This window comes from Mchenga conophoros, linkage group LG7 (genome assembly GCF_057382185.1).
Source record: "Mchenga conophoros isolate Kocher_MC1m ecotype Shallow Benthic linkage group LG7, M_conophoros_male_GT1.1, whole genome shotgun sequence".
In the NCBI taxonomy this organism is placed as follows: Eukaryota; Metazoa; Chordata; class Actinopteri; order Cichliformes; family Cichlidae; genus Mchenga; species Mchenga conophoros.
In genome coordinates, this window is record NC_140532.1 from 48,362,518 (window position 1) to 48,387,284 (window position 24,767).

Sequence of the window (24,767 nt, forward strand, 5' to 3'; positions counted from 1 at the left end):
CTGTAACTTTTATACTTATATTATTTTGAGTGCTCAGTATGCAATTAACTATTAAAGCGATCTAAAATTAATTACAGTCTCCATACCATTTGCTAGCACAGGTTTTGTAAATCAACATTTCTAGTCCTCACAGAAGCATGGGGCAGAAATTTCTCTACAACACTGTGAGAAGTCATACAGGAAACTGTTACTAAGTTATTGGTGCTTAAGCTGTTTCTACAGGCTACTGAATCATGGGTCAGTTGTACTTCCCGTGAATCCTGTGAAAACAGTCTTTTTCATATGACTGTAGTCTTCTGTTTTCGAGACTCAAAATTAATTGGAAAGTTGATCAACAAGCAGTTTCATGGCCAGGTACACCTTGTTCCCTTGTTATTTCTTGATAAATTAAACAGATTCTGTTGTTGATTCCAAGTGATGAAGTTGCATTTAGTAGCACTGAAATTCTCAGTATGAGGATTAAAGAGTTGGTGATGCAAGTGATGGAGGCCACTGTTGATTTAAAAAACCAAAATAAACCTATCAGAGAGAGAGAGAGCAAAACCTTTTGGAGTGGCCGAATCAACAGCCTGGTATTCTTACATTCCTTGGTAAGGAAAACCCTTCACAACATCTAGCAAAGTCAAGAACTTTCTTGAGGAGATAGGTGTATAATTATCATAATCAACAATCTTCACCAATGAAAAAGGTGCAAACCACTAGTTACACTCAGGACCTAAAGAGTATACTAATGAAGCAAATTCAACACAGCCACACTTGCTTTGTATAAGCTGGCTTGACAAAACCTAAACTCCAGTTGGAGAAAGGGGTATTACTACAGTGGTTATCAACTTTCCCTGTTAAGCTGGGCCTTCTGCTTCAGAATCTTTGCACACTGAAATAAAAACACTCTTCTTCTGGACAAAATGATCCCTGTGACTGTACACACTCTATTCAGAGTCATTATCAGATGATAATGATAAAAATCTATAAAGACCACAAAAGTATACAAAATATAACAAAAATTGCAACACTTTTGAAAAAAAGGACAAGCTGCATGTTAACCTATTGATGATAGCTTACATGACTGCTGCACATTAGAGCTCTGAAACTTTAACCTGGATACATTTAAACATTAAAGGTTACTGCCTCATAGCTTAATAACAGAGTCATGGAAATGACTCTGCCAGCTCAGAGTGAAATTTATTTTATTGATTGAATGGTCTGATTGATTTTTTTAGTCTGTGTTCTAGTAGTTCCAATTCAAGCAGTGTAAGGCAGACTTGGCAGCAGATTAGAACCAAGTATAAAACCATCTATACATTTTCTGTGCCCCTAACTGAATACATGCAAATTCCAGTTACAATGCAATGCACAGTTTGCACAGCTTGAACTTGAAAAGCTCATGTACAACTTGATAACTGCCTATATAAAATGTGTTTTTCCAACATCGACTCTATACAGTGCTTCAAAACATGTGGTAAGTAAGTTACCACAGTGATTTAGCTAGCCACTTCTGTGACATAGCTTGCTAAAGCATTAATCTTGATTTATAGTACATCCTTTAGGAAACCCAGAATACTCTTGTGATCTCTTGTGATCTTCTTGTGCTTCCGATGCTTTTTAATGAACCATTTACAGAAAGCTCAAACGATATCCCAGACATGATTATGAAAAACGGCTCTAAAGGCTTTTATTGTCCACATCGGAAACTCTTACATCACTCTGCTCTCTTTAGCCAAGCTATCAATATTTTTTTCCCTTCTGCTATTCATCATTTTGTGTTTCATTGAGTTTTTTAGACACATGATTGTATAACCATAGGCAACAGTGGTATTGAAATATGGTCAGAAATAGACCCGGAATTGGACGATGGATGTAGGGCAGGAAAATGACATGGTAGAAATGTGTCTCCTTTCTTATCCATCTTAACCTTCCTGTGAAAAATGAACGAGACAGATATTAAGTGACATGTGCATTAATGTTCTTACTTACAAAAGTATTTTTATATCCATTTAATGGCGAATATCTGGATTTGGATTTGAACACTTGTATTACAATAGGAAACAGGAGTCAGTACACCCATGTGAACTATTACTTACATGACTTCAAACAGGGTTTTTTGCCACTCAGCATATCTTTCATTACTCCAATTCTTTTTTTTTTCCAATAATTTAATATGCCACGATGTTATAATTTAGACCCAGTCTTCTTTTGCATGGAGAACACTAATGTTGCTCACAGTTTCTGGAAAGAAGTTCTGCCATCCCACAGAAGCATTTTTTAGCTGTAAAAAACAGAAAAGGATCTGTTGTTCTACCTTCTTCTCTAAAGTTTTTATTATTATCATTATTTTTCTGGATTCAAGTCATACAGTTTGGTGAGGTAGTACTTTTTGTCCTATGGAAAGTCTTGTGATGTGTTTGGATTCTTATTTTGTTAGAAGATTCCTTTCCACCCGTGTTTTTTGTTTGTTTGTTTGTTTGTTTGTTTTTTAGTATCCACAGGTACTCATGATTCCATTTATATTTACAACTCCCCAACACCTTTTGGAATCCCGCATGTCCATGTCATCACACTCCCACCTGTGAGCTTCATGGTTGGAACTGTACCTTCGCTGTGGTAGTAAGGCCACGTTCACGCCAAACATCCTGGATCCACCTGAGCTAAACCAGTGCCTCTTAGCCTTATGTTACCAAAAAAAGTGTTTCCAGTATTCATCAGGCTTCTTTTTATGTTCATGTCCAAGTATTCCACCTAGAAATTATAGTTTGTTTCCGTGACCACAGGTTTTCTTACCCGTGTCCATTTATTTGTTAAAGTCTGTCAAATTAGATTTTTCAGGCACGCTTGCCAGCTGCATATGTTAACATGTCACAGTCAGCTCATTATTTAGCTTGAAAGAGAAGCTTTTATAATACCAGGTCAGACCTGGTATTTATTATTTATCAGGTGCTCTGTGACCTGTTCATAGATGGCCCCCTGATATGGCAGGAAGCATCATACTGAGAAGGCCAAGCACCATACTGCACCACCAAACTCCTGCTGAGTGTCGGTCAATAGGCAAAAATCGCCTGTCGTGACCAGCCATCATAGTTCATTCCTGCACACCACACTGGTAAAGGAGAAGTGTTGGGACAGTTTAATTTAATGATGTCAACTGGTAACATGTGATTTAAAAAAAAAAAAAAAGTTAGATCAACCCAGAAGATTAAAGTTGTGCACACAACACTCAACAACTGAAACTTAACTTTAAATAAAAAATAGCAAGTTCAGGTAACAGGTTGTAAATTCAAGTTGACAGAAACCCAGAAATAAAACCACCGTCACAGAAAGCTGAGTGAGAATCATCTTAAATATTGCATTAGCTCAACTACAACTCCGATACCTATTTACAGTGCAGGACTCCAGGACACTACGTCTAGTACTTTATAGCCCACAAGTCGATGTCTTTTAAGCTCAGTTCAGCTGTCTTACTCAATGCACGTAGGTTGAAGCAATAGCACTAAGAGTATAGTTTCAAAACTGTGTTTTGTGAGACGGCATGTCAATAGTTTTCTTGCACATAAAATTTGAAAACAAAAATATTCTAAAAAGCAGGGGCTGCAGAGTGGTGCAGTGATTGGCGTTGTTACTGTTACCTCAAAGCAAGAAGTTATAGGGTTTGAATCCAGACCGGAGCCTTTCTGTGTGGAGTTTACATGTTCTGCTGGTGCTGCTGTCAGCTTTCTCTTGGTTTCTCCCACAGTCCAGAAACAAGCAGGTTTTAGATGAATTGGTGATTCTAAATTGTCCGTAGGAGGTTTCTCTCCCTGCACTACGACACACCCCATCTCTTGCCCTATAATAGTTGGGATAGGCTCCAGCTGCCCACACGAACCTGACTTGGATAACAGTAAGAGGATGGGTGGATTAAGCTACGTCCACAATGAAGCGCATCAACTTTGAAGTCGACAGCTGGTCACTTTCAGTCTCCAGTTGCCTGGGTGACCCTCTGATGTGTTTACCATGTAAGAGCTAAAGTCAGGCCCTCACACCAGCCACACGGAGTCCTGCCAGGTCCCAGTGTCCTCATGTAATGGCCCATCTCCTCATGTCTTCTCTTTACTTTTGAGAGTGTGCTAGGAGACTCGGCCAAGACTTTTGTGAAAGCATGTTTTGATGTGCTATGATGCAACCTGAAATGACTGGAGGTATAGTCTCAGTGATAAGGAGAGAGTAATGGTCACTATCTGAAAAAACATTCCCTTTTTGGGAGTTGTCTTGTTGTTGTTGTAATTTGCAACTGATGAGCAGATGAAATGGATGTATAACGATTTATGCTTCTTAATTGGACACTGACTTTGTGTTATCCTGCGATGCCCCCTTTATTTCTTGAGCATTGTATTATTAGTGTATTGTTAACAATTTAATGCATGTAACACAGCATGAGAAACCAGGCTTAGTCCATTTTATGCTTTATGTAAAATTATAAATTAACATGCAGCAAAAAGCAAGTTTTTCTTGGAAAATCTGCTTGATCATGGTGCCGGTTTGTCCTATGTTCCATATATACACACACACATATGACCAGTAATATCTGCAAATTGATCAGTGGATATATTTCCCTGCTTGACCTTTGCTAGTTTTTTTTTTAAAGTATGTTACTTTAACTTAAAAAAAAATACTATTGTCATATTGCAAGTTAATAAAACCCCAAATAAAATATATATGGATGGTAATTATTTATTTTCATGTGACAAATGTCCAGTTTTAGCTCTAAATATATTTGTTGTTGTAGCGCATTTGTAATGCCCTCAGATATGTATGTATATAATTACATACACATATGTGTGTGTGTGTGTGTGTGTGTATGTATAGGGAGAGAGAGAGTGAGAGACATATTAAAGTCAATTACTAATTAAATGTGTAGGTGGCAACTGTTCACATGAATGTAGAGAGGGGAAAAAGGTGATAATGGTGACAATCAAAATCACGGGGGTGGCTTTACTCCTCCTGTTTCATGTCCTGTACCTTTTTCTTGTTTCCCACTCTGTTAACAGAACACTATCTTATTTAATTATGCAAACATCTCATGTCTGATGATGCACGTAGGCTTTTTAAAGGACAGTTAAGAGAAAACAGAATGTACACCTGTGTCTGGAATGGTCTCTTCCACTATTCTGCTAGCCTCCTCTGAATGAGTCATCCAGCTGGCTCCTCATTGGATAAGACCATGCCATCCCTAGGGATTGCCTTGCAGAGGCAGAAAGGCCTTGCTTCCATTCACAGAAACACTGGTATGCCAGCCTGCTATTTCATTCACATAAAAGACTAAAAACTGCATGCCTTTTTTCTCTTGTCCACTGCTCCGTTTCTGCTTTGTCTTTTTGCCGTCACTTTTGATTTGCGAGGGCTTTCCTTTTTTCCCCCCTGCTTCTGTGTTTGCCTTTGTTTCTGAGGCGAGAAGGCAGACGTGCTGTCTTCTTCTTCTTCTTTTTTTTTTTTTCCTTTTGCCAGGCAGGAAAGGGATTGGGAGGGACTGCAGTGCGAAATCTGCAGCACAGTGAGAGTGGAAGCTGCTTATGAATGAGTGTCAGTCTTTCGCCGTTGCTAGATGCTCTTGAGGACATTTTATATGAATGTGTGCTTTCTGCTGCCGGGAGACAAAGATGCTTCATTGCTGTTGGTTTTAAGGAGACTCTGAAGCTTTTTTTCCCCTTTTATCCATCTGGCTATTTCATTGACTTATCTGCCTGAGAAACATGCCGTTCAGAATGTGTTTGTTTGAGTCGTATCATTCATGCAGTTCAGCCTGGACCAGTTGCTGGGTATTTTAGAGTGGCTGTGAATCTGTTTCTGCTTCATTGTTGAACTGTTTGCTATTGCAGATTGTCAACATTTTTAGGCTTAAAAAAGTAAAATTGCTTTAGTCTTTATATATATAATTGATGCTCGAATATAAATAGCTGTGGAAATAACTGGTGGTAGATTTTGGTGAGTGGTCCAGGACTGATGTCTGCTCACAATATGCAATTATACTTGAACATGGGCAATATATTAATGTTTCACCTATTTCCAATCATACTAAAATTTTGCAATATTGCTTCTCTTGATGATTTATGAAGATTTCTTTTGCATCATTTTAAGGTGAATCTTTATTTTTCTTTAAATAGAAATGTCTATTTTATTTTTGTGCCATAAGATTTTGACAGGCGCTTCGATTTAGCTGTGAATTGAAAGGATGTTTTCATTACATATTTCACTTCATTTACTGTCATCTAAGTGATTAGTTTATGGTGTGTCATCCTTTTATCAAACTTTTATTAGGTCGTCAGTTTTATGGCACTGTTCAAGACGCAAATTCCAGCAAAATATGAATGATTACTTCACGAAGTTACTAAGACAATCAAGTTACCTCTCATCCCTCATTTCCTTTTCACAGAAAAACAAATAAGAAGAAAAGAATTATGGAGAATGAATATGAGACTGGGGAATATAAAAATTGATTGGTTCTAGTGTGCTGTAAGTGGGAGGTTTTTTTTTCCCTCTCCCTCCAACAGGAAGTGATTTGCAGTGTTCAGCAAGCCTTTTGTTGAGAAGGTTTTCTCAGATCAGTGAGTCATGCTTTAGCTCTGAGCCGGCAGGCAGGCAGCAGTCAGTAGAGGGTATTTGCTCTTCCCTTGCAGTGTCCGTGATCATCAACAACACAGATCTTTTTCTGTTCTTAACTTTTTGGATTTTGAGCTAGGAATCAGCAGCAGCGTCACCGCTGGAAACTAAAAGCTGCACCACAACACTGGAAGCCTTTTAGAGACCTTTCCATCCTTTCCCCCCCTCCCTCTGCTTCAGTGTTGTTTCCGTGGATTGTGTCTGTATATTTTTCCTCTGACGGATTGGATTGCAGCTCTGGATTTTACAGAGAGCAGATTGGACTTTGGCGACAACAGCAGCAGCAGCAGCAGCTCAACACAACCACCACTGTAACCTCAATAGAGAAAATTACAGTCAGGTGGCCTGTGATTGCTAAAAAGGCGTTTGCTGCCTACCGTTGCTACTATGTTACAGGAGAGGGTAATCAGCACCGCTCAGCCACGTCTGCCAGCACGCTTGTGAACGAGGCAGGCTGTGCGTGTTGGTTGGTGGAGAGAGGGGAGAGAGCAAAGAGAGAGAAGGGTATGCTTCACCGTACCAAATACAACCGCTTCAGAAATGAGTCAGTAACATCCGTCGATGAGCTTCTTCACGGCCTGACCATGAACCCCAAGGTCTCGGCCACCCCCCAGTCTGCAGCCGAGACGTCTTACACACCCCCGACTGAGGTTCAGCCCTCCTCCGCCACCGCTCCTTCCAGCAACCCCACCGGCCATGGCTCTGACCACCTGGAAGATGGAGGCACCACCCTCTGTACGCTCATCAACAAGGTGTCCGGCCTGAAATTCAGCAACTCTGGCAGCTTGCTCGGCATAAAGGGTCTGCCCTCGGCCGTTAAGGACCTGGCTGTGTCAAAGCTGCAGGGGGGTGGGGGATCAGGCTCAGGCTGCCCGAGTCCCAGCGCAGCTACAGCGGCAGCCTCTGGTGCGGGTGTCTCTCTGTGCAGTTTGGCCTCCCATTCAACCCCCTGTTCACAGCTGGAGCCATCTGTCAGCATGAGCAAGAAGAGCAGGCTGGATGAGCACCAGCCCAGCGGAGAGGACTGGAATCCAGGTGGAGGCGGTGGACTGGTGAGCAAACCCTCCAAAGGATGGCTAGACTCAAACGAGAAGATCTCTGGTCCCGGAGTCACATACATTGTTAAGGTTGGTGGACTCACTCTTTCCCCTCACTCGTTTTGTTCTTTGTTCATCCCAGTCATTTTCCCATTCTCTCTTTTCTTTGAATGAGTCGAGTTTTAGCTACCTGCAAGTGGGGGTGGGTGGGGTGGGAATAATGTAGTTTCTCACAACATGCCCTTGAGTGGGTGTATGTAGGCTGGGCGAAATAGCAGCAACCGGAAAACTGGCACTGAATAATTCAGGAAAAAAGGAGAAGGTCACCATTAAGGGGAAAAGTAGAGGAAAAGCTCATAATGGCAAAACAAAAACGGTAATTATCAATGTGAACATTGTGTAAGCATTTACATTTCTCCGATATTTTGGCCAGTCTCATGTATACAGAGAGGCAACGTTATGCTTTTGTAACCATGGTGATGAGTTATTTCTGTACATTGTGCACCTCTGTGGCTGCTTTAGCTTGCCAACAGTGAATGGGTTGAATGGGAAAAAATATTCGGAGCATCCTCGTCTTAACACACTTATCACTGGCTGCTGTTACTGTTGTCCAACCATCGTACATCATTTAAAGGTGAGCAAGTTGGCGCACAACTACAGGAGCTGCGAATGTCATCATGCCAGCAATGAGTCACTAGCATAAGGAGTGATGATGCAGAGTCCTGGCTCTTTAAGGTGTGAAAGGGGGGGGGCGAACATTTTTACTGGGTGAAGTAAAGGAATAATTTTGCTATTTTTTTCTGCCTTGTCTTGTACTGCAGTGCAAAGAGAAATGCAGCTTTTTGGAGAAAATGAAAATTGAGGCCATCACTGCCAGGGGAAATGTGTTATCTTCCAAATCAAGTTACGATTGCCATCATATGACACCTACTACAGCTAGCCCAAACAAAGCCTACAGTATCTGTGACCAGCGTGACATTCCATTAACTGCATTAAGGCAGAGAGCACTTATTTGTCCAGTCAATGCCGCTGAAAGCAGCCACACTGTGAGAGGGGAAATGGGTCTGTCCTGTGCTCACCCTCCACCCCCGGCTTTCCCTGTGGTTTCAGTCCCGTGTGTATTGAGTTCAACGTGGTGTTCTGCTCACAGCACTTTTAATTAGCGTCATGTGGTCACTCCTCGCACATCACGCACCATTACCCCCAAGCGGCATTGACTGACAGTGATGCTGTTTACACTCTCACTTTTATCTCGTACTAGTGTTGTGTTTTTAAAAAAGAAAAAAAAAGAAAAGAAATGCACATTAGATATGATAAGGTTTTCTGGTAGCAGATTTAACAGGGGTCTTTCCTAGTATTTCATTGTGTTTTTAGGAAGGTCAGAGTTCAGGCTATATGCATAGCACTGTCTGTGTAGGTTCTGAGTCATCCAGGTCACGAATGATTGAAAAGAAGGCAAGTAGACTTTTTCAAGTTAATGAAAATCAAGTTGTCGTTTCTTCCAAGTACTCAAGGCTAGCACAAGCCTACCACTGTACTTACAGGAGCAATATGTGACAAATACTAACAAAATAATATGTATAGAATTGGTTATACTGTATAATATGTTCACATAAACAATAAAAGAAATACAGAATAGTAAAGCTGTAATTAACCGATCACTTTCTACATTTCTTAGATCTGCTTTCTTTGCATTTCAGAACCAAATAACACTGACGTATCGATTGTTTGCAAAGCTGATGTGGCAAACGTGTGCTTGGCCACCTGATCAACATAAATCCAGTCCTTTATATTTATTAAATTATGTTATTATTCCTGACCACATTGCCGCATTGCAAAAGTTGTATCCCATAAATGTTTTACTGCCTAAAACCCCCCCAACGATTCTTACATGATTATTTGATTATTAAATTCAATTGCAACCAATTAATTATTCTTTTTTATTGATCACATGCATTATTTCCTGGACCTGATTATCCTGTCTAGACTGTACAGAAGCAATACAGTCTCAAAGCAGTCTGTGTAAAGTTGAAACTTTTTATCCACCGATTCCTGTTTTTGGACACAAATGTTCCCTTTTTTCATGATTCTGAACATAAATATACAAACATTTTCACCTTTAAAATAGGGGAAAGAAGCCACACTTGAAGGTGGGCGTTCAGTTGTCAGGACGATTCCTCCCAAGAGTCTCAAGAAAAAAGATGCTGCAGACACTAAATATACTTCATGTTAAAAGAGTAGTTTAAAAATTGTGCATGCTGTCATGAAAAGTTGGGGCAATTTGTGTTTGTGAGCACAAACCAATGGATTTTTCACACTTTTCATACAGAAGAAATTTTTAGATAATGCACACAATAAACACCGTAGCAAAAGCAGGTTTAGACAATGCAATATACAGTATGACTTAAATATTTAGAAATGTTTGAAATTAATTACAGTTTGTATTATTATTATTATTTTTTATCTAGATCACTTGGAAACCTAGTTAATCCGAAATTCAGTTTTAGAGTTTTGGTTATGTGCGTTCTTATACAACATAAGGGAATATAAACCCTGCGTGAGCTCAGAATAGAGCTCTGCTAATTTTAGAAGTGCTTGATGTATTTTTGGCCCTGCTAAAGCACGCACTTCAAACACACCCTTATAAAAATAGAGAACATAGGCAATTTGAGAATGTCACGTTGACAAAATAATATTTTTGTTTGAGTGCAAAATGCTGAGCAGAAAGACACAGAGTTATAAAAGGAAATTTATGATTGTAACAAGTTAGTTTCTTGAACTGGCTCTTTTTAAAGGCCAGAGTGGAAACACTGATGTGTCTGGAAGTCTGTTTTGTTTACAGAGAAATTCAAAATATGATTTTAAAAGTGATGGAACTCATCAGCACCAAATGTTCCTGGCCTGTGCATGAGCTGTTGCAGTCTGGTTCTGGAAATGATTTGATTATTTAAAAGGAAACTTTTAATGGTGAATAAACCTTGACTTGTTTTATTTCTAAGTTAGCATCAACTTTGGCTTCATTAAATTTAACTTTGTAAACTTCTTCTATGGCTGGATGCTTTTATTTTTAACTAGAAAACCATCTGCTTGGTCATGAAACAAACTGTTGTTGTAATTTGGGTGTCGGTCTTCCTGCAGCTCTTTTTTTACAAAAGCATACATTGAAAAATAATTATTTTAATTTGTTTTGTTCAAAAAGGATCTCAGATTTCACCATTATCTTTAATTATACTACATAAATACTAGCTAGCTACTTTTTTGGGTACACCTGTTTAACTTTTTGTCCTATATAATCACGCATTTAGGCATCTAGACATGGTCCAAGAGACCTGCTGAAGTTCAAACCGAGCATTAAATTATCATAAAGAAAGGCGATTTAAGTGACTTTGAATGTGGCATGGTGGTTAGCGTGAGACAGGCTGGTCTGAGTATTTGAGAAACTGCTGATCTACTGGGATATTTCCACATCACCATCTCTAGGGTTTATATATCAAATGAGCAGCAGTTGTTTGGTGAAAATGCCTTGTTAATGTCAGATGTCAGAGGAAAGTGTTGTAACTGCTGTGAGCTGAGAGGGAGGCAACAATAACTCAAATAACCCTTTGTTACAGCCAAAGTATGCAGAAGAGCATATCTGAATAGCAGAAGACCACACTGGTGCCACAGCTGTCAGTTAATAACAAATAACTGAGGCTACAGTTAACACTGACATTAAAATCGGACAACAGAAGATTGGGAAACTTTTGTCTCTGTTTCTGCTACAATATTTAGATGGAGTACAGCGACAGATTGGTGACGTGTCCAGGGTGTACCCTGCCTCTCACTCTATGATTGCTGGAATAGCCTCCTGCCACCTCTGAGGAATGTTTTCAGCCCCTCACTGAGTCTATTCCTCAAAGAATTAAGACAGTTCTGAGACCAAAAGGTGGTCCTACCAGGAGTTAGCAAGATATAGCTATTGAACTGGCAAGTGAGCGTTTAAAAAGTTAGAGAAACTCAATATTTTATTTCCTTTCCAAACAAATACAATCTCTTCATCTCAAACTTAATATAGTTTTTTTTTCAGAGTAGGTAACAATAACTTGACTTAAATGGCCCCGCTGCTTTTGAAAGTCATGCATGCGTCACAAGTTTTAATAACTGTATCATGCCTGATGTTAAACAATGGGTCCATTTCTTTCCTTTCTAGAACAAGCCCCTTGTGTCAAAACTTGTGTGTGTGGTGATTTTGTATGCTCTTAAAGACTGCAGTAATTTTTATTTTTTTTTTAGGCCTTGAAAGGTAACACAAAGATTTGTTTTGTGCATAATGATGTGTAGTCTTTGTTTATTTCACACAGGGTTTTCATTCTTACTTTGCAGTATCTGGGCTGTATAGAAGTCCTGAGGTCGATGAGATCCCTGGATTTCACTACAAGGTCACAAATAACAAGGTATGTTCACACATTTATATTTCTTCAAGGACAAGACAAGTTGAAATTAAATGGATTCTTGCTTATGATGAGAGTTTTTAATTTGATAAAATACTTAAACAGCCACACACACACACACACACACACACACACACACACACACACACACACACACACACACACACACACACACACACACAAATTGTTCAGCAATGAACAATTTCCACATTTAAAACTATTTAAATCCATTACTTTATTTCTAATAAACAACTGAAACACATCAATGGCAAAAGGATGTGGGGGTGTCAAACATCCATCCCTTCATTCGCTTCCTCTTGTCCTTTTCAGGGTCACGGGTGGCGCTGGGGCCTATCCCAGCTGTGGTGTCAAACATGTTCAATCTAAATAAAACAAGGTTAAAAAAACACTTTTAGTTAAACACATTTAAGTACGTCTTAAGAAAAATACGTGCAGCAAAGAAATGCCACTGTAGTAACTTTTTCCTGTAAATTTACTGTAAAAACAAAACAAAACAAGAACAAAAAGATAGAATATGTCATGGTCCGGAGTCTGTGACTCCGTGTTTATGTTTAGTTTATTATCATTCTGTGGTTTACCTTGGGTGTTTGTACTCTTCTGTTTCATGGTTCATGTTCCTATGTTCTGTGTCCCCCAGTCTGTGTTAAGTTGGTGTGTTATGTCATTACGTGTATGTTTCCTGTTTTACTTTGAAGGTCCGTGTCTGTTCTCAGTGTGTTCAGTATACTTTTCCCCTGTCTCGTCAGGTCGGATTACTCCCAGCTGTGCCCTCCTTTTGTGTCTCATCCCCTCGTTATCCTTCTGTGTACTTTAACCTCGTGTCTGCCTCTGTTAGTTGCTGGTTCGTCTGTGTTGTTTCCCCTCGGTCTCCCTGCATCTCTCCATGTGTATTTCCCCGGACCTCCCTGCATCTTCGTTTCTGGTTTGTTTTGTTAGTTTTACCCAGTTTAGGTTCCAGTTTCATGTTCCCAGTGCCTTTGCTGTTTGTATTTCCTTCGTTAATAAATACTCACCTGCACCATAGCTGCCGCGTCCTGGTCCTAAATAATTCCACACGGCTTGCCCCGGTAAACCGTGACAGAATAGAAGAAAATATTAACAATAAAATGCCATATCTTTATTTTTTATCAGTTACTTTTTTACTTTGATGATTTATAGCAGGCCCAGGTTTTATCCACATCAGCAGTATTTGCATATTTTCATTGTCAGATAGTATTGAAGATGTGGTTTCAGCACCAGTATTCATATGACACCAGACCTAAAATGATATTTCACAATCCTAATTTTTATGTCATTGTTATTGAATTGACATTTTGTGCTGTATGATAAAAATAATTAATTCATAATAATTAAATAAATAAAGAAATTAACAATTTAAAAAAAATGAAAAATGATGCTATAACCGTATGTTGAATATAAAGAATACTGTGAAAGTGTAAGTGCAACATCTGGTTTCTGAAAAGTGAACCAATTTACAAACACATAAGAAAAGTAGAGAAATACATTTTATGATCCAACCGATGAAAGAGTGCTGAATAAGCACCCTCACATGCTGAGGTTAATAAAACTGCTCTTTCTTACATCTGTTGGTAGGAATTACATACAAGTGACTAACTTAGATAGCAATTATTACTGAACCTTTAATGTGATTTTTTTTTTTTTTTTTTTTTTTACCAGTTTGGTTTCTATCTAAGAAATAACATAGCATAACATAACAATCATAGGACAATAAGAGATTAGTCACTATTAACAAAATATTTTGTATATTCATTTCAACTGTCAAACTCATTGAAAAAAAAAAAATGCATCCAAACATTTGCTGTCAGTATCTAGAAAAATATAATTGCTTGTGGCCAAATGTATTACATCATTAAACTTCTCACTAATAGATGCATTGATTTTTTTGTATTAAGCCAATTTTGTATTAAACAATATTTGAACAAAATGTTCACCTTCTACCATGCCTTACATGCCTGCACAATAAAACTTGCATGAAGAAAATGGTACATTTAAAAATGTAACACTTTAAGGTTATATGACTTTAGAGTACATTTAGGATGCACATTTTGTTTGCATGGAATTTTCTGCCTCTGAAATCCTTGACCGATGTGCAGTGAGGCAAAGGGCGGCGGGCGAATCGGTTCGTGTCATGTCTACTTTTCTGCTTGACTTCCTGAAGTTGGTAACATTAGCTAACACAGAGTAGCAGGCTTTCTCTCCTTCTCTCTGCCACTGTGTGTTTGTGTGCTTATGTTTCTCTCTAATATGGAGAGGCATGGCAAAAAAAGACATACAGAGAGAGACGTGTTCAGATTTCCCTTCAATGCATTTCAAGAGTATTTGTAATATATCCTATTGTGCAAAACAAAACACTGCAATGCTGGGTTTTGTTTTGTTTGTTTGTTTGTTTTATTTAAATCTCTATGAGCCAAAGTCATTTTATCAAAATGTAATTATCTGTAGTTTTTTGGTCAAACTTTCAAAAACTGAGTGAGGAGCATCAGTATCAGTAACTTCCAAAACAAAGCTCACGCTCATGCTAGCAGTTCTGTTCACCTTATATTTATTATATTTATCATTTTGACTTAGCACGTTAGCATGCTAACAAATTAAAACGAAGCTCAAAGCATAGTTGAGGCGCTCAGTTTATGTTTCCATTTTAAAATTTTTTATCATAGAACAAAGTAGTGGACTAATTAAAATGTTGATGGTACTACATGAAAGGGACTTTGGGAGTTTGTATCCTCGGGGCATTATGAAAGTTAGGGGAACTCAAACATGTGAACCTCATGTTGGTCTTAGAAGAAAGAATATATATATATATATATATATATATTATGATAGCTGACTGTTTTCATTATTAACAATTTGCCTTTCAAAACAGTTTGCATAGAGATAGAAAGGAACTAATGGACACTGAAGCATATGACCTGCAGCAAAGGTCCCCCTGAAAATCAAACAATGATCATGCCATGCAGGCATGCCATCTGTGCCTTAGCCATAAGCATCATGGGATGCCCATCCCAATCATAAGCCAAGCTGGTTGCACAGCTTTTCGGATGACGGGGTTGGTTGAAAGAATTGGAAGAGCTGTCATTAAACTTTATGCACACATTCAGGTTCCCAGAGGATGAATCATGCCAACTTTGTTGATGTGTCACCTACTGCTCCCGGGAGGTTCAAATTTTCAGTGCACTGCCACAAGGTTGATGTTGTGGTTTTGGAAACTAGAAAAACTATTTTGTAGATCTGAATAAAAAAAACCAAGTTTCCATCAACCTCCGCTGGACCTTGTGTTGCGTGCCAATAATCATTTATAAGCATGCTAGACTAAAATTTAAAGAAATGACAAATATGTCGAACTTGCTGAAGATTACTGCACTAACATCATCACTGTAGGCATGTTTGTGTGAAGAGGTTTAGTACCAAGTTACAGAATACGTTTCTTGTGTATGATTGGGATGATTAGTTACTGCAAATACAATCAAAATTACAAGTTCATCTTCTTCTTGCCCTCCTTCTAGGGAAGCCATCAGCCTGGTGTGTGAGGCTGTTCCAGGGACCAAAGGAGCTCTGCGGAAGAGAAAGGTAGCTTGCATGGATGTACAGAATGGGAGGGAGGGAAGAAGGATAAAAGAATGGCATAATCACTGGAAAAGTAATGCCCACTCCATGAGACCTGAATGTTAGTAAGATATATAGTAGCTGGAAAAATAGGAAATGGCATTACATATTAATTTACCCATGCACATTCTATATATAGCGTCCCATCTCTATGTTTCCTTTCCTTCCTTGGTTTATATAAAAAGAGAGGGAAAATAAAGAGGGAGAGAGGGGGAGATTAGAGAAGAGAGAGGCTGAGGAGAGAAGAGGGAGAGATGAAGAGGTATGGGACTGTGTGCGTGGGTGTAGCTCCAGCCCACGATGCACTGCACACCGCACACAGTGCTTAGTGACTCATGTAGCGCACAATATCTGTGATTAGGACGCCAAGCTAGTGTGTGTGTGGGTGCGCATGTATATGACCGTCTGTATTCTGTGTGTGCGTCCACAGCCTGTGAGGATCTGTGTCTTAATGTGGGGTGTGAAATGAAGCATTGCTCTCCTCTCTAGAGCTTGTTCAAATGTCAGGGAAGAGTACATAACACAAAATCCAAGCAGGCTAGTTTTTCTTCCTCTTAGAATCGATGTATGGTATAAGGTGCTGCTGGTTTGGCTGTGTGACAGACACACGCTTGTGACATCAGCTTCACGCTGAGAATTTTGAATGGGTTTTGACTATTTTTTCTGGCTTCTTTGAATCCTACCTTTATCGGACATATCCTGTCCAACACTTTACAGTCCTGTTTGTCTTTCTTACTGACAAAACATCTGCCTGGATTTCCGTGCAGGAGGAGAGCACATGTTTGTGTGTTTGCAACAATCATGTTACCACAGATTTTATGCAGTTGCACTTCAGTTATGCATCAGTGAACTATGTAAAGGAACTGTTTTATGTTTAAGAGAAAAAGCCAGCAGCTGGTTAGTGCACCTTTGCAGAAACAGTGGAAACTGCCCAAAGGAAACTAGTAGAGGTTTAAAAAAGTACCAGGATGCAAACAATTCCAGAGCCTTCATGTTTGTTGGGGAACTTCTAAGGTGCTCGTCTTCTGATTTTGTTACCTTCCAAGTCTCTATTCTAGGCTAAATCAGTTTTGTTTTATTTGTGTCTTATTGTGTCTGATCCTTACAGCCACCATCCAAAGCTCTGTCCAGTATTTTGGGGAAGAGCAATCTGCAGTTTGCCGGCATGTCCATCAACCTCAACATCTCCACAAGTAGCCTCAACCTGATGACCCCTGACTGCAAACAGGTCAGTCGGGATCTTTGTTAACAATTACAGAACATGTAGTAGAAATACATAATACTACTACCAATATTAAAACTGCTGCTTAAGACAATTACATCAAGGAAGTGAGTTGTTTTGTTTTTTTAAGAGTTTTAGAGTTTAAGAGGCAAACAGACAGGAAGAGACTAGCAGGAATGTGACAACCAGAGACCAATAAAAGTCAAGGCAGTATAATCCCTGGCCATGTACCTAGTTATAGTTATTCCAACTTTGAGGGGAGTGATTGATCCACCTAACACCTAATATAGCTACAAGGCTACAAATTATGTTGCAGTTTCCCTTAAATGCTAGAACACCCCTCTAATCTTTGATTTGATTGTTTGTAGTTTCTGATAGGAAAAAGCAAGATCCTAATACACCCTGGTACAAAAGGAAATAGAAGTATAGACAACCACAGAAAACTGCACTAAAAACAAACTAAAAGCCGAAGCCATGTGAAGCAATGGCATGTTGGAGTTCCCCTTGAATTGTTGCGTGGCCATGTAGTTCACCTACGATAAATATTTAGGAGAATGAATTGTATTGTATTGTATTGTTGTTGCACCTCATGAATACGAACATGTATGTGAAAGATGTCTTTTACAATCCAGACCTACAAGCTAGCAAAATTAGCAACAAGCGGGTGTTTGTAGGCTGCTGGACAGCCGATCCAAGCAACCACAAACCAACTTTTAATGAAGTTTGAATAAAGCATGAGCTTTAGAAACCCAACGAAAAACATCAAACTATGAGAGTTCGATATGGAAAAGGCAAGTTATTGTTAGGCAACACTGCAGTTAATTAGCTGCAGCATAAATCTGTTCAATGTAATCTATTTAAAAGAATATCCAGAGATTTAGTAAAAACAAAAATCTGCAGGCAAGAACACAGCATTGAGTCTAAAATAGCAGTTTAGCAGTTCCTAGAATATTTCCAAGGAAATACCTGTACAATAACACATTTTACACATGTCATGATTCAGACTGCAATGCCATGAAACTCAGGTTCTCTCCGGGTATCTGAACAAACAGCTGTTTCAACTGGCTGAACACAGTGGAAAGAGGGCTAAAGTTAATGAACTTGGAAACAGCTGGTGTAAAGACCAAAAAAAACCCGACACTGGCACGTTGTGAAACATGCTTGAAACCTCAGAAATAACTGCATTTTATTTTTATTTTATTTAGCATTTTCACTGGAATGGCTCCATGGTATAGTGATTCTAACATTCACCTAACAAGTGAACGAAAGATAGGAGCATATTTTAGTTTTACTGCTAAGAAGTTTTAAGGGGATGAAGGGCAGCTTTTAAAGAATTATTTTTATAAAAGAACAGATGGTGAAATTCAAATTTTATCATTTCATCAGTACACATGAGAACATAGTGACTTCATGTATGCTTGTATGTATGCATTACCATGTGATAACACGTATGCACTGTATTTTCTTCTTGACAGATTATAGCCAACCATCACATGCAGTCCATTTCCTTTGCATCAGGTGGAGACCCTGTAAGTACTCAAATAACAGAATAGGATATAATTTTTAAAAAAATACTTGAAATTTGACTTTAAAAACACTACATTTTGTTAAAGATGTTTAAAAATTATCTTAATACAATTATAAGTGCTGTTTTAAGTACGGGCATGCTTTACACTGCCAATCAGATATTTTATTTTAATGGAATGTATTATAAAATTCTACACTATATCTTTCTAATTTTTATAATTCTGTTTGTTTTATTTTATTAGTTTTAATTATATCAGTGGTATTTTACAAGATGTATCATTCATTACAGGATACAACAGATTATGTTGCCTATGTAGCAAAGGACCCAGTTAACAGAAGAGGTGAGCATTCATTGATTAAACGCTCTGCAGACTTGCAGCGTCATGCTTATGAAAATGTGTTGCTGTGACTCTTGTCAGCGTGCCACATCTTGGAGTGCTCTGATGGACTAGCCCAGAACGTCATCAGTACCATCGGCCAGGCCTTTGACCTTCGCTTCCAGCAGTACCTGCAGTGTCCCTCAAGCAAGCTGTCGTCCACACATGACAGGTGAGATAAAAACAGCGCATCACAAAGTACCTGTTCACTAACACAAGAAAATATAGAAGGTGATAATTTTATCAAATACAGCACAGCAATGCAGTACAGTGTTAAGTTTCATGACTGAAGTGTTCATTCAGGGTATTAAACATGGAGGAGTTACCTTGGACGGAGGAAGAGGAGGAGTCAGCAGAGCACCCTTACTATAACAACATCCCCGGGAAGATGCCTCCCCCTGGAGGCTTCATTGACACCAGGCTGACCAATCAAAATGCAGATGGTTGCCAGGTACAGCTTAGTTTAACTTTGTGTTTCTTGTGTAAACAAACGTATACAAATTGATTGGCTATTTTTAATGTGTCATCCTGTGTCCTGATATATGGGGAAGAAATCAGAAGGATATAAACAATATTTTCAAATGATACAAAATAGTGTCACTTTTTTTCATTGATGTTGTTTGACAGTTTCTGTGATTATGGCACAATGCACACTCCATGACCAGAGATTCACCTCTTTTATATTCCTGTCATATTCCTTTCTAAGCATGTTTCCAGTATTCTATATTGTCAGTGTACCTAATGATAATACCTCTAAATTATAAGGTGTCTTAAAAACTGTAATCTCCAATAGTTTGGAAGCTTATTCTGGCAGCTCTAATGGTCATGCTCAGGACACTTAGTCTTGTTGGACCCACTGCAGTTACATTGGTGATTTTGTTTACACATAGCAGTTGTCTGATTTTAGCCTAAATTGCTGGGTGCCATTTAGACATTTTTCAAGATCTCAGTTAAATGGAAACTTGCCCAATGAGATCCTGCTGAAATCATGAATATACACTCACTGGTCACTTCATTAGTTACACCTTACTAGTACTTGGTTGAACCCCTTTTGCCTTTATTTGAAAAAAGTAAACTTAATGTCATATTCCAGAAACCAAGTTGCGATTGAGCTTTGTGATATGGAGCATTTTCCTGCTGGAAGCAGCCATCAGAAGAGGGCACACTGTGGGTATAAACGTGGTCAGCAATAACACTCAAGCAGAATGAGTAGTTTTTGGTATTAACGGCCCAAAATTTGGATAAAAATATCCCCAACATCCCCACCAACACCACTGTAGCTTCGACTTCCTGTTTTTAGTTCACAGGAGTGTCCACCAGTGTGGTCTTCTGCTGCTAGATGCTCTTCTGCCTACCTTGGCTATAATGAGTGTTACTGTTGCCTTTATATAAACCCGAGGCAGTCTGGGCATTCTCCTCTGACCTCTGACATCAACAAGGAATTTAATCCTGAGTAACTGCTGCTCGCTGGATATTTCCTTTTGTTTTTGGACTTTTCTCTGTAAACACTAGACATGTTTTTGTGGGAAAATCCCAGTAGACCAGCAGATTCTAAAAGACTCAGACTAACCTGATTGACACCAACTACTGTGCCATGTTCTGAGTCGATTAAATCACCTTTCTTCCCCATTCTGATGCTCAGTTTGAACTTCAGGAGATCTCCTGGACCATGTTTGCATGCCTAAATGTATTGAGTTGCTGCCATGTGATTGGCTGATTAGACATTTGCGTCAACAAGCGATTCAGCAGGTGTGGCTAATACAGTGTCCAGTGAGTATATATAAAAAGTAAACAATACTTAAAATAGTCTTAAACCTTATCAACACATCATCATTTATTTCAAAATAATCTTAAATATCCAGTGTTTTTCTGCATGTCATTAGATGGGTCCAGGATCTGTCGATCAGACATATTACCAAGGGCGGCAAAGCTGGGGAGATGAAAGAAAGACTTTCTTCATGCAACAGGGTAAGTACATCCACTATGCAAGATATTCAGTTCTGCAACATTTTATGCCTCCAAAAGTATAAATGATTGTTTTTTCAAATCTCTAGGATCATTTGATATAAGTGGACTCCCAGAGACTAAAGGTCAAGCACCAAATGCAGAAGAAATGCCCACCTATGTGAACACCCAGCAGATCGATGCCCAGGTGCTCGCAGCTCTCCAGGCAGAGGCTGAAAATGTGACAAAGGGCATGGCAGCTGCAGCCAAAGAGAGCCCACAGAAGGACCTGTTTGATATGAGTAAGACTTCGTTACCTTGTATTAAAAAGTCAGTTCGTATTCAGATATTGGATATGGAAGTACTGTCTGATTTATTTTTATGGTAAACATAGTTTAACATTTGCCAGTACATTTTTATTTATTTTCACTTTTTATCTTTCATGACTTTGATGAAAATATAATTTAATGCTTGTATGATAAAGCAGTAGAAAGAAGCTGAATAGTATCTGTTGGCTTCCTTCAGAATAATACTGTAAGACGACTAGAATCAGAGTTCGTAATTATAGAGGTTTCCCAGATTTTGTTTCTCAGTGACTTAAGCTCGGCGTCATAATAACATCATGTCAGTATGAAGACAAAAGGACGACTGTGATAATGGCAGTGTGTGGTTGTCCCCTTCCTCCTTCTAACTTCAGCTTTAGCTTTGCTATTAATACACATGGAAGATCAAAGGCATACACATGAAGAAACCATGACACAAATTACATGTAAAGCATGAGCTGTGCAATTTAAATGTGAATGTTTCTTTTGGAAATTTTTAAATTCAGGCTTCAATGTCCACCTACTGTAGTTCTATAACAGTTAATCACATTTTAGTGAGTTCATGTTAATTGTTACCTTTTTTTTTAATCCAGGTAAAAGTCATTGAGATTAAAATCTATTTTCCAATAGAGACCTGGTCAAGAGGGCCAACAGATAACAATATAACAAGTAAAAACACAACAAAAACTAAAAAATAGCTGAAAAAATATATACATTGTTACTATTCTATTTCATAAATATTATATGTACAGTTTCTGAGCTGCTCCTCATCATCACAACAAATGACTGACTGACTCTGATTGGTTAAGTTATAGGTTGATACCTTTGTAGGCAGCTGACAGTCCAGCAGCCCTCTCTCTGTGACCCTGGCTTAGGACACCTTTCAAACCATCAGACACAAAACAGTGTCATCAGCATATCATCACATCAGTTTACATGCTATGGGAAACAGTACAGGCACATTCAGGGGATGTTTAGTATATTTGTCACATTTAAATGTTTCAGATCATCAAACCAATTTAACACTAGGCAAAGATAAATAAAGTAAATGCAAAAAATGCAGTTTCAAAGTGAGGATTTCTTTTATTAATACAATGGTATCCAAACCTACCTGGGCCTGTGTGGAAAAACTGCCCCCTAAACCTAATAACTGGTTGTGCCACTCTTGGCAGCAAGAACTGCAATCAGTTGTTTGTGATAACAGGCAATGAGTATATTACGTCACTGTGGAGGAATTGTGGCCTCTGCAGAATTGTTTGAAATCAGTCACACTGGAGAATTTTTGAGTATGAGCACCCTGTGTACGGTCAGCATCCCAATCAAATTTATGTCTGGATTTTCACTCCAAAACCTTCATTAACATTTTTGAGTCATTTGTGGCTAATGGCTCTCACTGTGAATTGCTGGAGTACCAAAGCCTACCAAAGCCTTAGAAATGGCTTTCTAGCTAGATTTTAAAGACTTTGTGTCTCAGCTGGTTCTTTAGATCATGATATGGTGCTTTTTGAGATTGTTTCGCTACCTACACTTTGTCAGGCAGGTTCTATTTAATTGATTTCTCAATAATCAGACCTGAGGATGGCTAGTGAAATTCATGTAGTTAATTCATGATTTAACAGTTATTCAAATAGACCAGGTAGGCTTAGATAGTTTTATCCCCTCAATAAATAAAATCATTGTTTAAAAACTGCAGTTTGGATTTACGTGTGTTATCTTTATATGATAATATACACAATATGCAAAAAACCAAAAGCTCAAGAAGGGGACAAATATTTTATCACAGCACGGCGGATGGAGTATATTTGGGGAATGAATACAGTATGTGTTTCTATTTTGAGGATCAACTCTGAATTTAGAAAAATGAAGCTCATATATTGCAGTTATTGACAAAATCAACATTTGATTTGTCAAAGTCAAAAGGAAGAAACACATTTAGATTCCGTTTTTGTCTATTTGATAGTTATGCTGATTTCAATTTTTAATTTCCTCTACCTACTTTTCCTCTCTTAACTCACCTTTTGGCACTGTCCTCATCGTGCCAGAGCCCTTCGAAGATGCAATCCAGTCCCAGTCCCAGTCTCAGGGACAGGCCCAGTCCCAGGTATCCGGTCTTCACAAGGCAGCATCCGTGGACAACTCGAGCCCTCTGCTTGTGCGCTCTCTGGCCTTCCGGGCTCAGGAGGAGCTGGAGGGCCAAATGTGGTACCACGGTAAAATGAGTCGCCGCGATGCTGAAAAACTTCTGAAAAATGACGGGGACTTTCTCGTCCGTAAGAGCACTACCAACCCAGGGTCCTACGTACTGACAGGCATGCACAATGGAATTGCCAAACACCTGCTGCTGGTGGACCCTGAAGGCACGGTAAGACGGGTGAGGGGGGTGTAGCAGGACACACGGAGCTTGATTCATTAACTCTTTTGTGAATGCATGAAAGTAAAAGCTGAAACTCTCATTAGACCAAAGCAGACTCTGAATATCTGTCTTCCTTTTTCTTTTTAAGGTACGGACAAAAGATCACATATTTGACAGCATTAGCCACCTTATTGGCCATCACCGTGACAACAACCTGCCGATTGTTTCAGCCGGGAGTGAACTGTGTCTCCTACAGCCTGTGGGAAGGAAACAGTGATGCTTGCGATGCCTGACCGATAATAGGAAGCGCTAAAGTGGCCTCTCACTACAGAGCTTGAAGATGAAACATGAGTCGATGCTTCAAGGCTCAGTTCGCTCAAAGAGTTATTGAGACAAACTGATCTGCAGTTACTTAACCGGAGACGCTGGAAGATGCAGGAGTTGTTAAAGATGAAAAAAAAAACAATAGAGAACTGTTATTATTTTGTTGTGATGACTGAAATGCTATATTTTTGACAAGACTTAGGTGCATTTGGACACAATATCTCGATTTGGTGTTTTAAAAGATTAAGAAAAAGACTATTGTTCTTGTAGTTTAGACAAAGCGCAAATCAAACCTCAAAGAGGTATTAACAAGAGTATTTTAGAATAAAAATCTGAAACTTTCGTTTTGTCTGTCAAGCACAACCACATTTCTACAGGAACCGTCGGCTAAGAGGTTGAGGAAACGGAAACGCTCTTTATAACGAAATTACGTTCAGAAAAACGTCCTTTAATCTCACCAACAGCGTGACAGCTTATTAGTAACTATAAGAAAAACCTAGCTTTTATCGGGGTTTAGGCCTGAATGTGTTTTTTTTTTCTTTTCTTTTGCTTTGCAGTTGTCACAAATTGTTGGGTGGGGGGAGGGGGTGCAAACAGCCACCCTTTCACAGTGCTGTCAATGGCTTTAACGATAACGTTTTTTATGAAGTAGTTTCTCGTGTCACTGCAGTCGCATGACTTAAAATCAACCGTTCTCGTGGCCATGTTCGTAGACCTTGATACCCCTTTATTTGAAAGAGGTGCTTATGTATGCTGACACTGTAAAAAAATAAAAAAGACAAAAAATATATGCTTTTCAAACTATTTCCGAATTGGTTTTTCGCTGAATTATTTTAGGTGTGTAGTCGGTGATTAGTTTTGGGGCTTGCAATGGATATTCTCACATCTTTGATTCACATTTTCAGCTTTTTGTGAACCTTTAAAATCTTAAATATTATTATTACTATTATTATTT

General features: G+C 38.8%; 1 protein-coding gene across 1 annotated transcript; it reads left to right on the plus strand.

The window, feature by feature from the left end:
* Nucleotides 1-5,253: 5,253 nt before the first annotated feature.
* shc3 (SHC (Src homology 2 domain containing) transforming protein 3) lies at nt 5,254-24,394 on the plus strand. Its single transcript, XM_085279804.1, has 12 exons — nt 5,254-7,757; nt 12,030-12,100; nt 15,643-15,706; nt 16,851-16,970; nt 18,440-18,493; nt 18,781-18,832; nt 18,911-19,040; nt 19,172-19,319; nt 20,752-20,836; nt 20,923-21,114; nt 23,178-23,497; nt 23,637-24,394. The coding sequence occupies exons 1-12, from the start codon at nt 7,137-7,139 to the stop codon at nt 23,763-23,765; spliced, it is 1,986 nt and encodes a 661-aa protein (XP_085135930.1). The 5' UTR covers nt 5,254-7,136; the 3' UTR covers nt 23,766-24,394.
* Nucleotides 24,395-24,767: the final 373 nt, after the last annotated feature.